General features: G+C 56.4%; 1 protein-coding gene across 15 annotated transcripts in view; it reads right to left on the reverse strand.

Annotated features, from left to right (window-relative positions):
* Positions 1-16965, reverse strand: part of EPB41L1 (erythrocyte membrane protein band 4.1 like 1) — a 70797-nt gene that overhangs the window by 26766 nt on the left and 27066 nt on the right. For all 15 annotated transcript variants that reach the window (XM_068701071.1, XM_068701074.1, XM_068701075.1 and 12 more), the window contains 8 exons: positions 6871-7063; positions 6347-6511; positions 3226-3330; positions 3101-3143; positions 1949-2024; positions 1391-1609; positions 1197-1284; positions 393-545 (listed from right to left, as the gene is read on the reverse strand). In XM_068701071.1, coding sequence (XP_068557172.1) covers positions 393-545; positions 1197-1284; positions 1391-1609; positions 1949-2024; positions 3101-3143; positions 3226-3330; positions 6347-6511; positions 6871-7038 — 1017 coding nt within the window. In that variant the 5' untranslated portion in view covers positions 7039-7063. The remainder of the gene's footprint in view (positions 1-392; positions 546-1196; positions 1285-1390; positions 1610-1948; positions 2025-3100; positions 3144-3225; positions 3331-6346; positions 6512-6870; positions 7064-16965) is intronic.

The following is a 16965-nucleotide window of genomic DNA, read 5'->3' on the forward strand; positions in this document are numbered from 1 at the left end:
AGTAAAGTCAGAAAACAATGACAGAAAATGAAAGAAAAGAAATTTTTTTTTCTTTAAAAAAAAGTATGGAAGACAAATATCAAAAATGGTCCTGAAATTCCCTTCCTGGGACACCTTCTTTTACCAGCAGGGTCACAGTGTCTGGCTTATGGGGAAAGGAGTGTGGGGTGTCCTGAACCTTCTGAATTGCTGTGGCCAAAGACATTATGCCAGTGAGAAAATGAGAGTGCAAACAAGAAAGCACTTGCTGAAAGCCTCCATTCACCACAAGAGCTTTCCTCTCTTGGCCAGCTGAAGCCATTAGCTTGGGACTCCTGGGGCAGAAGATGAGGCTAGGAAAGGACCACCCCGCACAGCTCCACTTCAGGCTGCACTGGACCCATTGCACTCACCTCACCAGGGCGGATTTTGATGTAGAAGTTGCTCCTCTTGTAGGAAATTTTAAGGATCTTGGGCCAGGCAAAACGGTTGATCCTCAGCCGGTCCCTGTAGATGAGGAGGCCGTTGGCACAGACGCCCAGCATGATGTCGATACCCTCTGAGTCCTGGAGGAGGCAAGAGGGACAGAAGGAGGCGGTTCAGCAGCCCAGTAAGGACCAGTCCATTCCAGAGTGCCATGCTCCCTCCTGCCTAGCGCTCTGCTAAGTGGGACCAGCTGGCAGAGGTCACAGAATCACAGGATGGTTGAGGTTGGAAGGGACCATGTGTTTCAATCCCCTTGATCAGAGAAGGCCACCCAGGGCTCCAGGTGTGACCTCACCAGTGCTGAGCAGCAGGGAAGAACCACCTCCCTTTACTTGCTGGTAACGGTCTGCCTAATGCAGCCCAGAATACTACTGACGTACTCTGCTGCAAGAGCACAATGTTGATCAATGTTCAATTTGCTGTCCCCCAGGACCCTCAGGGTCTTCCCTGCCCAGCTGCCCCCAGCATGTCCTGGAGTCTGGGCTTGTTCCTCCCCTGAGGCACGACTTGGCACTTTCCCTTGCTAAAATAACAGTTCCAGCCCTGTTCAGCTCTTGCGCTCAACGGGCACCCAAAGCAGCTTGCACATTTAAACTCTCTCATTACTGCACCAACTGTAGGAAACAGGAGCTGGAGCTGCTGTAAGCCCTGATGTGCCAGGGATATGCTGGCACCAGGATATAATGGGGCTTGGCGTTGGCCATCGCTCCCACAGCTCCACAGCCCAGTACCTTGGCATGGTGCAGGTCCACCCCGTACATGGAAAGCTTCTTTGCGTTCTCCAGGAAGTGGATTTCTGCTTCCCCAGGAGTCATGCCCCTGCAGAGAGACAGAGACGGGGACACATGGCCAGACACCCCACGGGGCACAGGCCAGCTCCCCAGTGCCTTCCCTCACCAATAGCCTGTTCCCTGCCGCAGCTCACCGGTAGGTCTTGTGCAGTTCCATGATGCGCTCTTCCAGCTCCCGTGTCTGGCTGGGGGCGAAGCGAAGCTCGCTGACATAGTTGCCCACATGCTCCTCGGCATCGTAGTCGCCCATTTCAGCCTGCACGGCATATGAGCCCAGCAGGGCGTGCGTGACGAAGGAGCAGGGGAGGCGCCCTGTGATGATGTCCGCACGCAGCTGCAGGCACAAGTAGTATCTGCAGAAGGGGACAGAGGGTAAGAGCAAGGCAGAGGCGCGTGCCCTAGAAGCAGGCTGGGGCTCCCTGTGGAGGTTCTGCATGTAAAGAACACCCCCTCTGCACCACTCACCGTGCGACTGCCACCTTTGATAGATGCCTTCCCAACCCCATTCTGTGCGATTTAGAGATGCCATGCACAGAGGAAAGACAATGAGCCCCTAACAACTCCCCTGGCTACCCCTGCTGCTGTCCTGAGTGCTGCCCCTCCTCATGCTTCCCACCTGGCCCTCTGGAAGCTGTTCCAGCAGCTGTGCCCGAGGGCACACCACATCGTAGGTTCCTAAGGGCAGTCCTCACCTTGTGATGTCCTCCGTGAGCTGGGCAGGGTCAGGAGGGTAAAACTTCACAGTGAAGGCGAAGTTCCAGAGTCCACCTAGCAAAGGTAGGGAGCAGTAAGGGCAGGGGCTACACTGGCTGCCTGCAGGAATCTCCCTCACTCCTGCACAGGGCGTGCACACAGCATCCAGGCATTTATTAAAGGGTCCCAGGACTCCACCCAAGCCTGGCACAGGGTCAGGAAGCTCCAAAGTCTGCCATGAGGCAGATGAACCCCTGTTGTGCAGCTCCCAGCTGCTCTAGCCACTCAGCTGTCAGGACAACAGTGCAATTCGGGTAAACGTCCCCAAACAGCCGGGGAGAGAAAAGCATCACATCTTGGGACCCATCGGCTCAGCTCACTCCATGCAGAGACAAACACTGTCACAGCAAAAGCCTCACGTGTCCCAGTGAGGTGACATCACAGGCAACAGCCCTTCTGCCTCTCCAGTGCATGGTGCAGCAAGGCAACATCTTGGACAACGGCACTCCTGCATCCCAGTACGCTCACCCTGCCTCCACCCAATCTCCATCCTCCCTGCTCTGGGCAAGAGGAGATGGTACCCAGGGCAGGGACCAGGTCTCAGATGCTCTCCAGAAGCACAGACAATGTCTGTGATGCCCACACCTGTCATGAACAGAATGGGAGATGGGCAGGGCTAACAGGCACCTGAATAAGATGGGCTGTTCCTGGCCCTGACCATGCCTCAGTGCTTGAGTTTGTTGGAGTGCCCCATCAGTTGATTTAACTTACTAACCTGACAGAAAAGGACGATCGTTTTCTGCCATGCTACTAAAATGAGCTGATGGAGGGCACAGCAAGGACTGAGCAGCCAGGGACAGTGTGCTAGGGAGAGGGCAATGAGCAGGGAGGCTCCCTGCCACAGCGGCTGAACCTGCACGGGGCCTGGTTTCCAGCCACTACCTCCCAGGTTTCTCATGTGTGACCCTGTGGCACACCAGGCTCCCGGCCACATCCCTGCCCTGTCCTGTGATCAGCCGGGGACCTGAAACCCATCAAGGGCACAGAGTTACAAGTTGAGGTGAGGGCTCAGCCCAACCGCAAGCAGTGGCTGGGGCCGAACTGTCTGGGAGCCCAGCGCTGGGGAGGAATGGCCCTCCCCAACCACTTACTGCGGATCTGCTTCTTGATCTCCTTGGAGGGGTCCAGCCAGTTCTGAAAGGAGAAGACAACATGTCAGGGGGCTGGGGACCCCGCTCAGCATTGGGGTGGCCGTAGAGGGGTCCCCCATGCTCACCTTCTGGCTGTCGGAGTCGCAGAAGGTGAGGCCAAAGTAATCCTTCTCCAGGAGGTTAAGGTGCTCACACACCATGTCGAAGAGGACCTGGCCTCGGGCATGTTTCTGCAGGAGATACAGAGAGGCTCACAGTGAAGCAGCTCCCTTGTGTTTCCAGAGAGCCAGCAGGCGAAGGCAGCGCCTGCTGGACACAGGACACCTCCATCCCCACCTGCATCGGTGTTGGCTGGGAGCAGCCCCAGGATCAGGGCAGCCCTTGTCCCCTCAGGCCACCACACAAAACTGCTGGGGGCTGCCTTTGAGAGCAGCCCCCTCATCTGGCAGTGCTTGGCCTGGGCCCACAGACCCCATATCAGGGTGCCATGTGCTCCCCAGGTCGCACAGCCCACAGTGCAGCCCGTGGCAGGTCCCACAGGCTGGTGGAGACCCAGCGGCCACCTGGCTCATCCCCCATCACACCAGGGGACAGCGGTGCCAAACTAGATCAGGGTGCAGCCAGACCAGGCACCTCTGCTCCAGAGCAAAGGGTTGGGACAAACACATCCCAGCCAAGCTCCTTCTCAACGCCCTCCTCACAGCACAGCAGGATGGAAGAGAAGCACGAAGAGCCTAAGACACATGCTACGATGGAGGGTGCCCTCATTACTGGTCCTCTGCACTCGCTTGTATATTTTCTATTCACTACCGGTGGCAGTGAGGCCCATGCTTGCTCATGGAGAGCCTCATGTGTTTCTCACGTATTTACAGATTTCTCTGAGCACGAGCTCCTGATTTACCCTCTCCGAGGGGTACCCATTTCTTTGAGTACCTCTACCAAGCACTGCAGCACTGGAGCCACTCTCACAGAAACCAGCACAACTTACAATGTCTCACTGCTGCCAGACCCCAGCCATGAGCTCCTCCTGACTTCCAATCTCCTCCAGACCCCAGCAGTTCCTGCCATACCCTTTCTGTATCCTCCCCTTCCAGCTAACCCAGATTTCCACGACAGGGGTTCAGCACACAGCACACAGCGGGGTGTAACACCAAATGGTTTGATTTTCCTTTTTGATTTTTACAGAATTAAGCATTAACATCCTCTGTGTGCAGACAAGGCAAAACTATTTCCAGGGGGCCCAACAGAGAGAAAGAAGAAATTCAGCACAAGCCTTTCTGTGCTAAACAATTCCTCCTCCTCTCCCCTACACCCCAAATTACACTTTTAGAGAGCAGAAGCTCCGTGTTTGCTGAGTCAACCCTGTCCTCTGCACTGCAACAACAGAGAACTTGACCTCACTGTGAATAAAGCCCTGCATGCCCCAGCTCACTGCCAACATCAAGCACTGGGAACAAAATCAGAAACAAAGCCTAGGGGGGCTGGGACTGTAATGCTCTGCTTTTCCTAAGCTTGTTGAGAATCATTGTTCTGCTAACAAAGCAGCCAGCCATTGTACATCCCAGACTTGTGTTTGCATGCAGGTTCTGCTTGGCAAATGTGAATGGGGATCTGGGGAAGGATGACACCACCACATGCTGCTTCAGGGCTGACCGAAGTCACTCCTTTGCCCCATGAGCCCACTGGAGTCACAGGACCACTCAGCTCTGGTTATATTGTTGGGAGAGACTTTCATCTTCATGACAATCCATCTTTCCACAGCCACTAAAGCTCTCTGTGACAGACTTTACCACTAAAGTGACAGTAAGGGCTGCTGGAGCACAGAGATCAAAGGCACCACTGCTGGCGCTGGAACCCAGAGGCCAGACCTCCCCCGCCAGCTGCCTTGGGGCATTCACTATTCCTGTGCAGCCACAGAGAGAGGAGCGTTCCTTATGTTCATTAATCCTGTGCAGCTGAGACCTCATGGAGCCAGGACCTGCATACAGATGCAGGTCTGCTGTGCGCAGCCTGAGCTGTTGCCACCCTGCTGAGAACAAAACCCCGTCCACCCACTCACCAGCAGCAAGTGCAAAGGTCTCCCTGACAAAGGCTCCAGGATCTCTGCTTCTGAACAGTGTCAACTTCTGCATTTTTAAGCAAAGTTTCTCAGAAATGTCCCTCTGACCAGGAAGATGCTACTGGTCTGAGATGTGCTGCCTCCTTGAATGCAGGCAGGAGACAGAAGCAAGTACAGAAATGGGCACGCCCGACTCACAACCCTTCTCCGAGCTGCCTCTTCCCTAGAGTGGGTTCATAGAGCCCCTATCCCAGCCCAAACTCTGGGCTTGATGGTGTCTCCTAACCCTGTGCTTACAGCAGCTCAAGCAGGCCTGCAATACATCCCAGTGTAAAGGTGGCCACTGGCGGGCGCCAGTCCCTTCTGTCCCTTCCTGCAGCAACAGCCACTACCAGGGAAGCACACACTCGCCCACACTCGCGTTGCACGCTTGCGACACTGCACAAATAGCAAGCAGCCCACACACCCACAGCAGGGTGCCCAGGCCCGCTGCTCTGCCAACGCACATGAGGGTGCATTGCCAAATACATGCATGTGTATCACCTCTATTTATTCACACACGCACTCCTGCCAGGCTTCAGCACACGTCCCAGACGGTCCCTGGCCTGCCAGTTTTATGGGGAAGGACACAAGGGATGAAAACAGGGAGACTGGGGTGAGGTGCAGTTTGTAATGCTGCCAAAACCCATGTGGGTCTGTGTGCACACATGCAAACCCATCTCAGGGAGCCATGTGTATCTGCACATGTTGGCCTCTTTGCACAAACACATGCACACACATCCTGTGCCTTAGCAAGTGGGACAGCAAACACGCTGTGCTCTTGAGGTGTCAACAGAAACACTGGCATACATATGTGTCATGCACATATTTTCATGCAGAGCTTTATCTCCATCTATTAAGCTTCTGCTTTCTACACACTGTTTTCCATAATGAGTAGCTAACAAATTTGGACTCTCTAAGCTGAAATTTCCTGCTAAGGTCTATCTTTCCAGATTTTTTGTTTGTTTTGAAATTCTGACTTAAACGGTCATTTCTGTGGATCATTTTGTCTGTATGACAAGTACTCCAAAGCTGTCCTTGGAACAGCCCTGACATCAAGGACTTGCTGGAGGCCAGCTGTGGGCTGGGCAGGGTTCCTGGGCTGAGACACGTCCCCTGCTCAGCGCCAGTGCACTCCTCTGACTCACCTCCACTTCACATTCATACTCAGAGGCATCAAGCAGAGTCACTCTGCAGAGGGCACTCTTGATTTTCTTGTTAATTTTCTGGGGCGACTTCTGGGTCTTGCTAGGTGTTGTTTTATCAGAGAGCCCATCAGTCTCGCTGTAGTCCTTTTCCTCCATGTCTGTGCCCTGGAAGGTGAGAGATGCACAGAGTTACTTGGCACTGGCCAGCAGAGGAGGCCAGCACTTCCTCTGCCCCTTAGCAATGCAGGATCCCACAGCCAGGAGCTCACCCCCGAACCCCCACCCCCCACTGTTGCCACATGGTTGGAAGAGTGACCCTGCAAAAAGAATGCCTGTGAGCCTGGTGTTGGTTCAGCAGCTGAGACCTCCCTATCTGGCTGCCTCCTGCAGCAGGCAGGGCTGAGGCAGCTCCGTGGCTGCTGGAAGCACTGGCAGCAGCATGGAGCTGGGGCTCCCCTGCCAGACCCACAGTCTTTCCCATGTTGTCCCACCTGGGCCACAGCTCCTGTCCCTTGCCTACTCACCGGCTCCATGTTTCGGGCGTCGGGCTGCGCCCCGGGCTTCTCGTTGGCTTCAGCTTCCCGGCTGGCAGGCACGGCAGTGGGGCCGTGGGTGGCCGCCTCCAGCTGCTGCTGTGGGGCCTCCTCCTGTGCGTTCTTCACCTCCGAATCAGGACCTGTCTCTGTTGTCATGGCTGCTCGTCACCCTGCCCTGGCACTGAGACAGAGACAGAAAGCGTCACACCAGCAGCCCAGTCCCACACCAGCAGCCCTGCTCCCTGCTCCCGTGTGGCCCCAAAGTCCCTAGCACCAAGCTGCCCTGACGCAGACTGCTGTGTGCGTTCTGCCCTGCCAACCACGGACGAGAGAGTGCTCAGCCTCCAACCTTTTGGTAGCCTGAGGCGTGGAGAGCGATGGCAGCACCTCAACCCCACGGCAACTGCAGCCTGCTGGGGAGCTGGGGGCAGGCAGGGTGCGTGGGGGCAGGCAGGAAGCCAGGCTCCCTCCCCAGCACTGTACTCAGGGAGCTGGGGTTGTATCCCAGCTCTAGAGCTTTTGGTAACTGCAGCAGAACGTATGTATATATATAAATCTCCTACATAAATATGTATAAATATTTATACACAACATATACATATATAAAACCAATGAAATATTTTATTCAGGGAAGAAAAAAATCAGGCTTTGAGTCAGGTTACAATGCTGCATTAACACAGGAATTTGCAAACACGGACAACTCTCCATCCTGCATCCGGAATGGCTGTTTTCTCCCCTCTATTCCCACTAGCACAGCACGCTGGGTTCCCACAGCCAGCAAGGCTGAACCCTGCACGGGAGGCGGGACAAAACCTGCCTCCAGCTCCAGCTGTCCATCCTGTGTAAGATGCAAAAACAAAACTAGGGCCAGGAGCACAGGGGGAAGGCAACTTCAGTGCTTACTGTCCCTTACTGGGGTGCTGAGTAATGTATTTTTGAAATGGTGCCCTTGACATTGTCCTTTCTGCACATTATGCTTGCAGCACACTATCTCCTTCCCCCAGAAAAGCTGTACTAAAGGCAGGAAAGTGCAAACTAAGAGAGTAGATCTGCTGGCATGTAGACCTTGCTGTTCAGAGTATGAAGTGGAGAAACCGAGGCACAGAGCCCCACTTTTGGTTTCTACCAGTGCCCCTGACAAGCCCTCACCAGGGCAGCACAAGGCACAGAAGCAATAGAAGAGGCAGCACGGGCAGTCTGAGCACATGGCTTGAGGCTGCAGGGCAGGTGTGGGCAGCCACGGGGCTGGTGGGGGCTGTTGGGGACGGCCCCCGCTTCCACAGGACATGGAGCACCCTTTGTACCCATCACCCTTCTGCCACCTGGGCTGCTCATCCCCTAGCAGTGCTTGCCTGTGCTAACGCAGGGATGAGCTCTTTTTTTTTTTTCCCCCATCATATTTTCTCCCCCCCATTCTTTTGAGGAGGGGGAACGAGAGCACGGCATGGTGGAGTTCAGCTAGCCATCAGCAAGGAACCCCCGCAGCATCTCACATTGCATCTTTCAGGTGTCCTCAGCACAGAGGGGAGTTGTGAAACTTCATCCAGAAGTACTGCTACACCTGGCTTCCCCAGGTGGTAGGGGACAGGCAGAAAAGGAGCAGCATGCTTGCCCAGACAACAGCTGTGGCAGGCCAGTCCCAGCGGTGTGTGGCACAGCAGGCAATGCCTGAGGTCACCACAGAGAGACTCAGCTGACACCAAAAGAGCTGGAATTTCTCCCTTGCCCCTGTCCCAAGAGGCACAGAGTGGCCAGCCCCACGTGGACGTGGCCAGGGACAGGCAGGACGACCTGCCTCTGCCTCCTGAGAAACACCCGCTCGCCTGACAATCCCAAGCACTCAGCTGAGGGCATGAGAATAGTCTGAAGGTCACCACTGGTTTATTTTTTCCATGGAGGAAATGGGATGGAGGGCTGCTGCTTTTCAACTTCAGATAAATGTTACGCGCTCCCACTTCAAATGGGTGTGTGAAACACTTCAAAACACTTCTTGATGTGTGATTTTTTTAAATTAATGTGGAGTCTCTAAATAGCAATGGTCGCTTTGGGCCAAAACTACCCTAAATTTTTCACTTAAAGTTTCTAAACTTTCCTACAAATGAAGTACGTGTGTCCCCACCCCAACATGTCAATCCCCACAGAAACACCTCAGCTATGACCGGATCGGTTTCACCCAAAGCTGGCAGGCTGGGGCTTCATCACCACTCTCATCACCTGCACAAGTGCATGCGGTGCCCACCTGGAGCATGAGCTCCAGGGTCCCTGTGCATCAGGCTATAAGGCACGGGGACCTGCTGCAGCAGGCGAGAGCACAATGCAGAAACTTCAGGGCGGCTGAGCCAACGTGTAATGTTGCCAGAAGAAGCACCAAGCCAGAAGGAAGGGGTCTGATGTGGCCCCAAAGACATTTGATCTCCTCACTCACATCCTACCCTGTCTTTTCCTGCCTTCTGCCACCCCCCTTGGCCCCCTCTCACCAGTCCCAGCATGGCTCACCCCCCCCGGCCATTCCTCCTTCTGGATTCAGGTGCCACCCAGCTCCTTGGAGCACCAGCACCTGCATCCCTGGGCCACAGCGGGAAGCTAAGGCTTAGCATGGATACAAGAGCAACCCATCAGGGGCACGGCAAGGGCCCATCGAGCCCATCCCCACGAGCATCCAGGAGGCCACGCGGGGCCCCTCAGTGCTCTCAGGTCAGGGCTCAGAAGCAGCTCAGGGAGTAAAAGGCTGAGCTGCTGCTTGGAAGGGCATCGCGGCTGGCAGGTTCATAACTCATAGTTCATAACTAACAAGCTTTCTGGAGCTTTTCTTGGGCAGCACCAGCAGCAGCCGGGGCCCAAGTTGAGACCCCATCTCCTCTGCAGCCCAGGCTGTGCCCTGTTTTGCCAGCCCAGCTGAACACATCCCAGGGGTCACCCCAAGGCAAAACGGGCATGGGGAAGGCAGAAACAGGGCCAGGGATGCTCAGGGCTGGCTGGGCACTGGGGGTCAGCTTCAGCCTGGCTCCTTCCTGCCCCCGTGCAGGACGCTGCCACCCTCCAGCACTGCCAGAGCTCCATCAAACAGTGTGGCCCATGCCTGCTGCAGGCCCAGCCACAGGAGAAGGCTTCCAAGGAAGGCAGGAACAACCACTGCACTGACTGTCCCCACAGTGCTCGGGGACACAGCCTGGCTTCCCACCGCTGCACCACGTCTCCCAGCCATCCTCCATACAGACAAACACGGCCCACACTCCCAGCTCATTGTTAACAAGCAATTCCAGCCCCTTCTCCCCACCCCCCCAGGGAGCCTGGGCAGCTTATTTCCCCCAAGGATTTTGCTGCATCACTCAAGAGCTCTGAAACCAGAGGATGTTTATTACCAGAGTATCTATATGACTTGAGCAGGAATTATCTGATGGAAAGCACACTTCCAGGCAGCAAGAAGCTGGTTACGCAGTGCTTGCCATCTCACACTGCTTTTCGGATGCAAAACTCAGCTCCTGCCACCTCCCCTTGCAGAAGAAAGTTCAGCACCTCTGCACAGGAAACCCCTGATGTGGAGAGCCATGGGTGCAATAGGAAAAGGAAATAAACCATCCTTTTGGCAGCTTGCTATGACCTAACATACATTTGGCACCACAAACTGACAGGAGAGGTTTAGATCAGAAGTGCAGCTAAACTGTTTGAGACCAGTGGAAATGCTGTCCCAAACAGTTCATTTTTTTTCCTAAACATTGCCTACAGCAGGAGCAGGACAGGACCCAAACCTCCAGGGTAAGCAGCCTGCCCATGCTGTCCCGTCGCTGTCCCTGGCTCCCGGTGACACTCCTCATGCATCTCCCTGGAGCAAAGCCATGCCCAGCACAGCCCCTCTGGTGTGTGGGCTGAGCTGCCTGTGCCAGAGGCTGCCACCCTGCACCTCCTCAGCACTCCTGTCCCACCACCTGGCAGCCTCACAATTTCCATTTCAAAGCCAATCTGCAGAGGCAAGATTAACTCCACTATTCCTTTCCAGTTCTGCTGACAAAACCACAGCACCCCTGGAGCCAGCTGCAAGCAGGTTCTGACTTCACAGGGCCGCTGCTGCACCCCTGAGACAGAGGCCAAAGCATTACCAGGGCCAGTGGCATGCCATGGTGCAGGCTGGCACTCAGTGGTGGCTTTGCCAGTGGCTTCCACCAAGCTCTGCTGGACCTGCAGATCCCACTCCAGCACAGGGATGCGTAGCCCCAGAGCCCTCTGCCTACACCCCCAACCCAGCACCTCACCCCTGCCCTTCTCACACAGCCCAGCTGCCTTTTACTCCCAGAGCCCCCCTTCTGCCCTGTTGCAGCCCATCGCAGGCTCTGCCCACCCACGCCTTGCTCCAGACACCCCTGCTGCCCCCCTGCTCCCCAGCTCTTGTGACTAGGCCAGCAGCAGTCAAGGCAGGATGGGCAGGAGGGGGTGGGCACCATCCCCGTGTCTGGCAGCAGGGATGGGGCACTTGGAGGACTCCTCCACACCTGCAGGCCACAGGACTGCATGCCATGCACAGCTGGGTTCCCCAAACCAGATTTGTGGCAACAGCTGCCTCACTAGTGCTGAAACTTGATACACAATCAGCTGGAGGATATTCGCAGCACGGTGAACTTGAGGTCACACAGCTGGAGCTGGTCAGAGCTCCACGCTGCAGAGACAGGCACACCAGAATAGCAAAAAAAACCAAAACAAAACTTAATGGGATCACAGGTGGACCTGCCTGCAATGCCTAAGATCTCCCATAATCTCCTCCCTCTTCTCTTTTACTTGGTGTTTTCCTCCTCACCCCCTTTCAAGCTGGCATGTGGATTCATGGATTACCCAGAAGCTCTGCCCCCACACTTCCCCAGCACATCACAGCTTGAGCCTCCGCAGTGCTTCCCCTCCCAGAGCTTCCCCATCCCTGCTGCCTCCAAACAAACCGGGTTTTGCCTGAGCCTTCCCATTCACTCTGTGCTGCTGGGTTAGCTTTAAAGGCTGAGCATCACGCTTTGCTCCCGGGCTTAGCCATCCTCTCCTTTCTCTTCCCTGAGGATGCTGTCTATGCAGAAGCTGGGGATGGAGGTTTCTGTTTCTGCAGCATGTATTCCTGTGCAGGACAGAATGCCTGCACGCACATCCCAAACCTCAGAGTAACCAGGGTGCTCGGAGCTGGACAACAACCAGGCGGTGCCCTTCTCCCTCACCACTGCGGACAGCAGCTGCCAAGGGCCCCACAGGGCTGCTCCAGGCAGCAAAACCCGCTGCCACACCACAGGACAGATCGCAGCCCCAGGGACTGCTGGAGATGGGGTGCTCCCAGCAAAACAGCACCAGTGTGGGGAGCGCCACGAGGGAGGTGGCAGCCTCGCGACTCCACACGTGGGGGCCCACCTACATCACCGATCGCTCAGACACAGGCAGCAGCTTTCCAGAGCTGATTCCAGCCCTCAGAGGGGCTGAGGAGCTTGCCAGGCCCCCAGCAGCCATGCAGGTATACTGGCAGGCCTCAGGTGTGGTAAGGAGCACAGGCAGCGCCTTCCAGTCATCCTGGAAAAAACAGAGAGGAGCCCAAGGGGACGTGTGCCCAGCCATCCCAGCAGGGATCACAAACCCCAGACCGTGGCTAGCCCCCTGCACTGCAGGAGCAGCCCAGAGCACTGTGTGAGAGGGCTCTCTGCCTGCAGACACACAGCTCTGCCACAGGCCTCACAACAGGGCCAAAAAATCCTACCAGCTGCCCCGGTGAGAGCAGGGTGAGGAGGTCAGGAACATGGGGTGCTCCCGGCTCCTGGAGCGCCAACACCACTCCTCCTCCTGCAAGGCTGGAAGGGATGGAGACCTGCACGGCCGCACCCTGCTCCCCAGCTGGAAAACTGCCCGCCCCCTCTCCCCTTGCATGGTCTCTAGGACCCACAGCCCACCCAGACTGCTGCTCTGCTGGGCAGGTGCTGCTGCTGAAAGCCCAGATGCTGCAGCTGCCTGCAGGGAAGCAGCCAGGTCCGGATGGCCCTGGGCAGCACGCGGTGCCACAGAGCATCCTGCATGGATTGCCTTCTGCATAGCAGGGCAGTTCCTACCTTGGTGCGATCTCCCAGTCCCCATGCTGCCAGCACAGCTCCTCTCTGCTGGGCTGATGCCGTGCACAAGGCAGCGCTTTCTGCAGAGCAGGCGCTTCCTCAACTCCAACACCCCCGTGCATTGATTGATGCGTACTGCAGCCGCAGCGGCGCTGGGAACTGGGCTGCCTTCCTGCCCTGCCAGCCGGGGATCTCCCTGCTCTCCCCCCCGCAGCACTCAGGCTCCCACCTCACCAGGAGCTCTGCACCCACACTGCAGTCCTCGGGCACAGCGCAGACCCCGCAGGGAAGATTACGCCAGCCCTGTCCGCCTCCATCCCAGTGCTCAGCCTCTCTCACCTGCAAACATCTGACTCATCCCAGGCCAAGTACCGGAGGACAGGCTGCAATCATTCTGATGCCATGACGAGGTCTCTTTAATGGGTTGTAGGGCAGAAAATAACATGCTAGCTCTGAAATAGGATATCCAGGTACCCCACTTGCAGTCAGATTGAAGATGTACTGACAGCAAAAGCTGAACAGCAGCTCTTTCATCAGCCCTGTCCACACCAAAGAGCTGAGTGTGACATCCAGCATCTCTCTGCTTATGGGACATGTGGCTCCTTGTCCCACTCTGCCCCCCCAGGGAGGAAAAACACCGTAGAGCACACACTGGGGCCAGTTACTGCATCACATGTGTGTGATTGCACATTGCACTCCCATGGTACCCAACAGCACAGAGTGCTTGAGTATCCATTAAAGCACAGCGCTCACATCACTGCAGCAGAGGATCCCGCTTTCAGTTAGTGGCAGGAAACCCCAAAACACAAGCAGCTGCACTGTCAGAGCTGCTGTGGGACAGCCCAGGTAGTGCCCAACACCCCTGACCTGAGCAGCCCATGTGGGGCAGGCAGCATGGGGGCTGCACCCCCTGCCCTTGTGCCACACTCACTCTTGCAGGGAAGCAGCGGCTGCAGGGCCGTGCTGCAGCAGGCTGGGGGCTCGTGGAGAGCACCCAACTTGCACAGTTCAGAGAAACAGGCTTTAAGGTGAAGATTTCCCCACCATCACCAGCATGGATCCTGCAAAATATGCTGGAATTTCAGTGCCCTGGTGGTGACAAGAGCATGGTTACAGCCGGGGACACGTTGGAGAAAGGCTCAGGCTGCTCCCCAGCCAGCAAGAGGTAGCAGGACAGAGCAAGGTCAAAGGCTTCATCCCACACTTCTCTGAACAGCCCCTCATGCTCAGTACATTTTGGCCCTAATTTGGATGATTTGGATCCTTAATTAACTCCCTGACCCCAGGAGAGCAGACATGGACCAGCCAAGCCCACAGCTCCCAGTGGGACACACCAGATGAGCTTCTTCCTTGTGCCCTTTGGAAACGTGGGCACACATCAGACCCAAAACCCTGTGGACAGCCCTCTGCACAGTGCATCACGGCATCACGATCTGGTGTCACTCATCTCTCAGCACCCGCAGCTGTGAAACCACCAGAACCACTGCAGCACCTGGCCACAGCTCACAGGGCCAGGTGGTGAGACGTGGTGCTGCTCCATGGAGATCCCCATCCACTGCCATGGGGCTACCGCCACCTCGCAGTGTCCAAACAAGGGGAAAACGTGGAGGGCATGGAGGCACAGAGCCAAAATCCTCTTCCACAGCATGCCACAGCAGCTGAGAAGCAACCACAAACAGGGAAGCGATGAGCAGAAAACAGAGGGACAGGGTCAGGCCAGGGCTGAGAGGAGACTGACAGGAGGAGCAGACAGAAAGGGAGCGATGGAGCAGTCAGAGAGAGACCCTGAGCCCATAACCATGGCTCCGATTGGACTTGACACATGATGGGAAGGACCTAATTTATCATGTCATGCACACCCCGGCACAACAACAGCTCAGCCAAACTCCCCAGCCCTTAGCAGCGTGGCAGGAGGGAGGCAGCAGCAGCGCTGCCATCTAACGCCGTGCCGCTCACCCCAGGGCAGCTAGCGGGCCTTCGGCAGGCCTGCCAATAACCATGGGACACCCCCACCACCCGATCAGCCCTTAAGCGCACGAAATGCCCCTGCACCAGCTCTTCAGGGAAGCGTGTGGAAAACAGGAGAAGAAATGATGCTACGGCAGCCCCTGGCAAGAAGCAGTGCACCCAGCCAGAGGCAGGAAGGCGCTCAAGCCCCTGGGTGCCAGGCTAAGAGGTACCCGCAGCACCCACACCTCCAGCCCAGGAACATCAACGGGGATGGGGACACGGGCAAGGAGGCAGCTGCCCCTCACTGCCCCCATGGCAGGTATCTGCATCGGGCTGGACACGTTGGCCAGCATTAAGGCACACCAAATGTCACAGCGGAGACACACGGATCTCAAACGCCTTCAGCGGTGGGGAGCACCCAGGGAAGGGCCAGCTGGCTGCAGCCTGAGGCTCTGCAGAATGTAAAGCCCCTGGCAACCTGCCTTCAGGGGAAGGCTTTTCTCTTGCTCCAAAACCCGCAGGCAGCTCAGCCCATGGGAATCACAAGGCACCTGAGAGCTTACCAGCAGCAGAACCCTGCTGGGCAACCCACGGCATGAGCCTGCACTGCCTCCCGGCTGGGGGGTTCAGGCTGCATCGCTCCTGGCTGCCAGCACCCAGAAGCACCCAGCCCTTCACAGGGTGCCCTGCCACCCCCAGCCCCCATGACAAGGGGACACAGCCCTGGTAGCAAGGCATGGGCAGCTCCAGGAGTAGGAAGAGAGCAAAATAAAAGGTGGGGACAGCAGCATCCCTCCCACTGCACGAGCAGCTGGGCCAGCAGACAGATGGACTGAGGTTTAACACCTTTCAGCCTCAAACAGCTAAACATCTGCGTAAAATCCCAGGTCAGGGAAGGCAGTGGAGATCTGGAGTAGAAATGGGACACCAAAATAGCAATAGAGAACAGGCAGAGGAGGCCATGCTGGGCCGTGGGGGCAGGACAGGGCTCAACTGCAAGACCCAGCGTATGTGGGTCACAGTGGGACAACGTGGAGCCCCTTCCTAAGGCGGCTGCATGCTGCCAGAACAGCAAGAGTGACTTTTACAAAAACCTGGTAGAAAAGAAAACTGCCACACTCTCCGTGGCAACACATTACAGCACATCAGCACCACGGAGTCAGTCCTGACAGTCACTGCACACCCGCTGCCAGGACAATTAGCTCAGTTTTGTCTTGGGCTGTCTTTGTTTTTGGAAAGCCATCTGTTTAACCACCCCAAAAAAAAATGAGTCAGGAGCAATGCAGCCATCATCACCGCATTCAGAGGTGAGGGACACCTGTTGCAGGACCAGCACAGAGACCGTCCTCAGTGGTTAAAGAGGTGAATGTAGCCCTGATGCCTTATTCAACTTCTTGCAAGCAACTGCAACAATCCCAAATACAGACAAAGGGATGTTCCCTGGAGGACAATCCCCACCAAGCTCCACTTGTCCCTGCAAGGACACTGGGCAGCCCCAGCCTTCCAGGGATGCTTGGAGGCCCTCACTGCACACCCAGTGGTGCTTCAGCTCAGGCACTGCAGGAGATGGGTGCTTGGAAGCCACAGGACAGCACCCCAGAGGGGAGGAAGCCACAGTGGTGGCAGAGCACAGTGTGCACTGCCTGGAGTGAGAACTGCTGCCCCCATGGACAAGCTCCCCTGGTTTTAGCTTTTAACTCTAGGGAGAGGCAAACGAGCCCCACGGGGAAGCAGAGGTCCAGGCAGCATGCCACAGTTTTCTGGCAGGGTCTCGGAGACCTCCGTGCATTTTAGCGCAGAGTTAGGGCCAGAAGAAAGACAGCAGCAGTGGTGCCATCCCTAACTCTGCTGTGGTGTGACTGGGCTTAGTGAAAAGCCAGCCAAAGCCTGGGCTGTCCCAGGTCACTCACCTTCACCCCAAAATTCACTGCAGGCCTCCCAGGGGAGAAGCAGTCTAAAGACCAGCCCCAGGGCTGCGATGCTTCCCCCAGAGCAAGCACTGACCTACGCGTGCCTGCTGCAAGGTCCTGCAAACACCGTGGCTTGCTGACTCGTCTGCCCTTGCTTTTCA

This window comes from Anas acuta, chromosome 16 (assembly GCF_963932015.1).
Source record: "Anas acuta chromosome 16, bAnaAcu1.1, whole genome shotgun sequence".
In the NCBI taxonomy this organism is placed as follows: domain Eukaryota; kingdom Metazoa; phylum Chordata; class Aves; order Anseriformes; family Anatidae; genus Anas; species Anas acuta.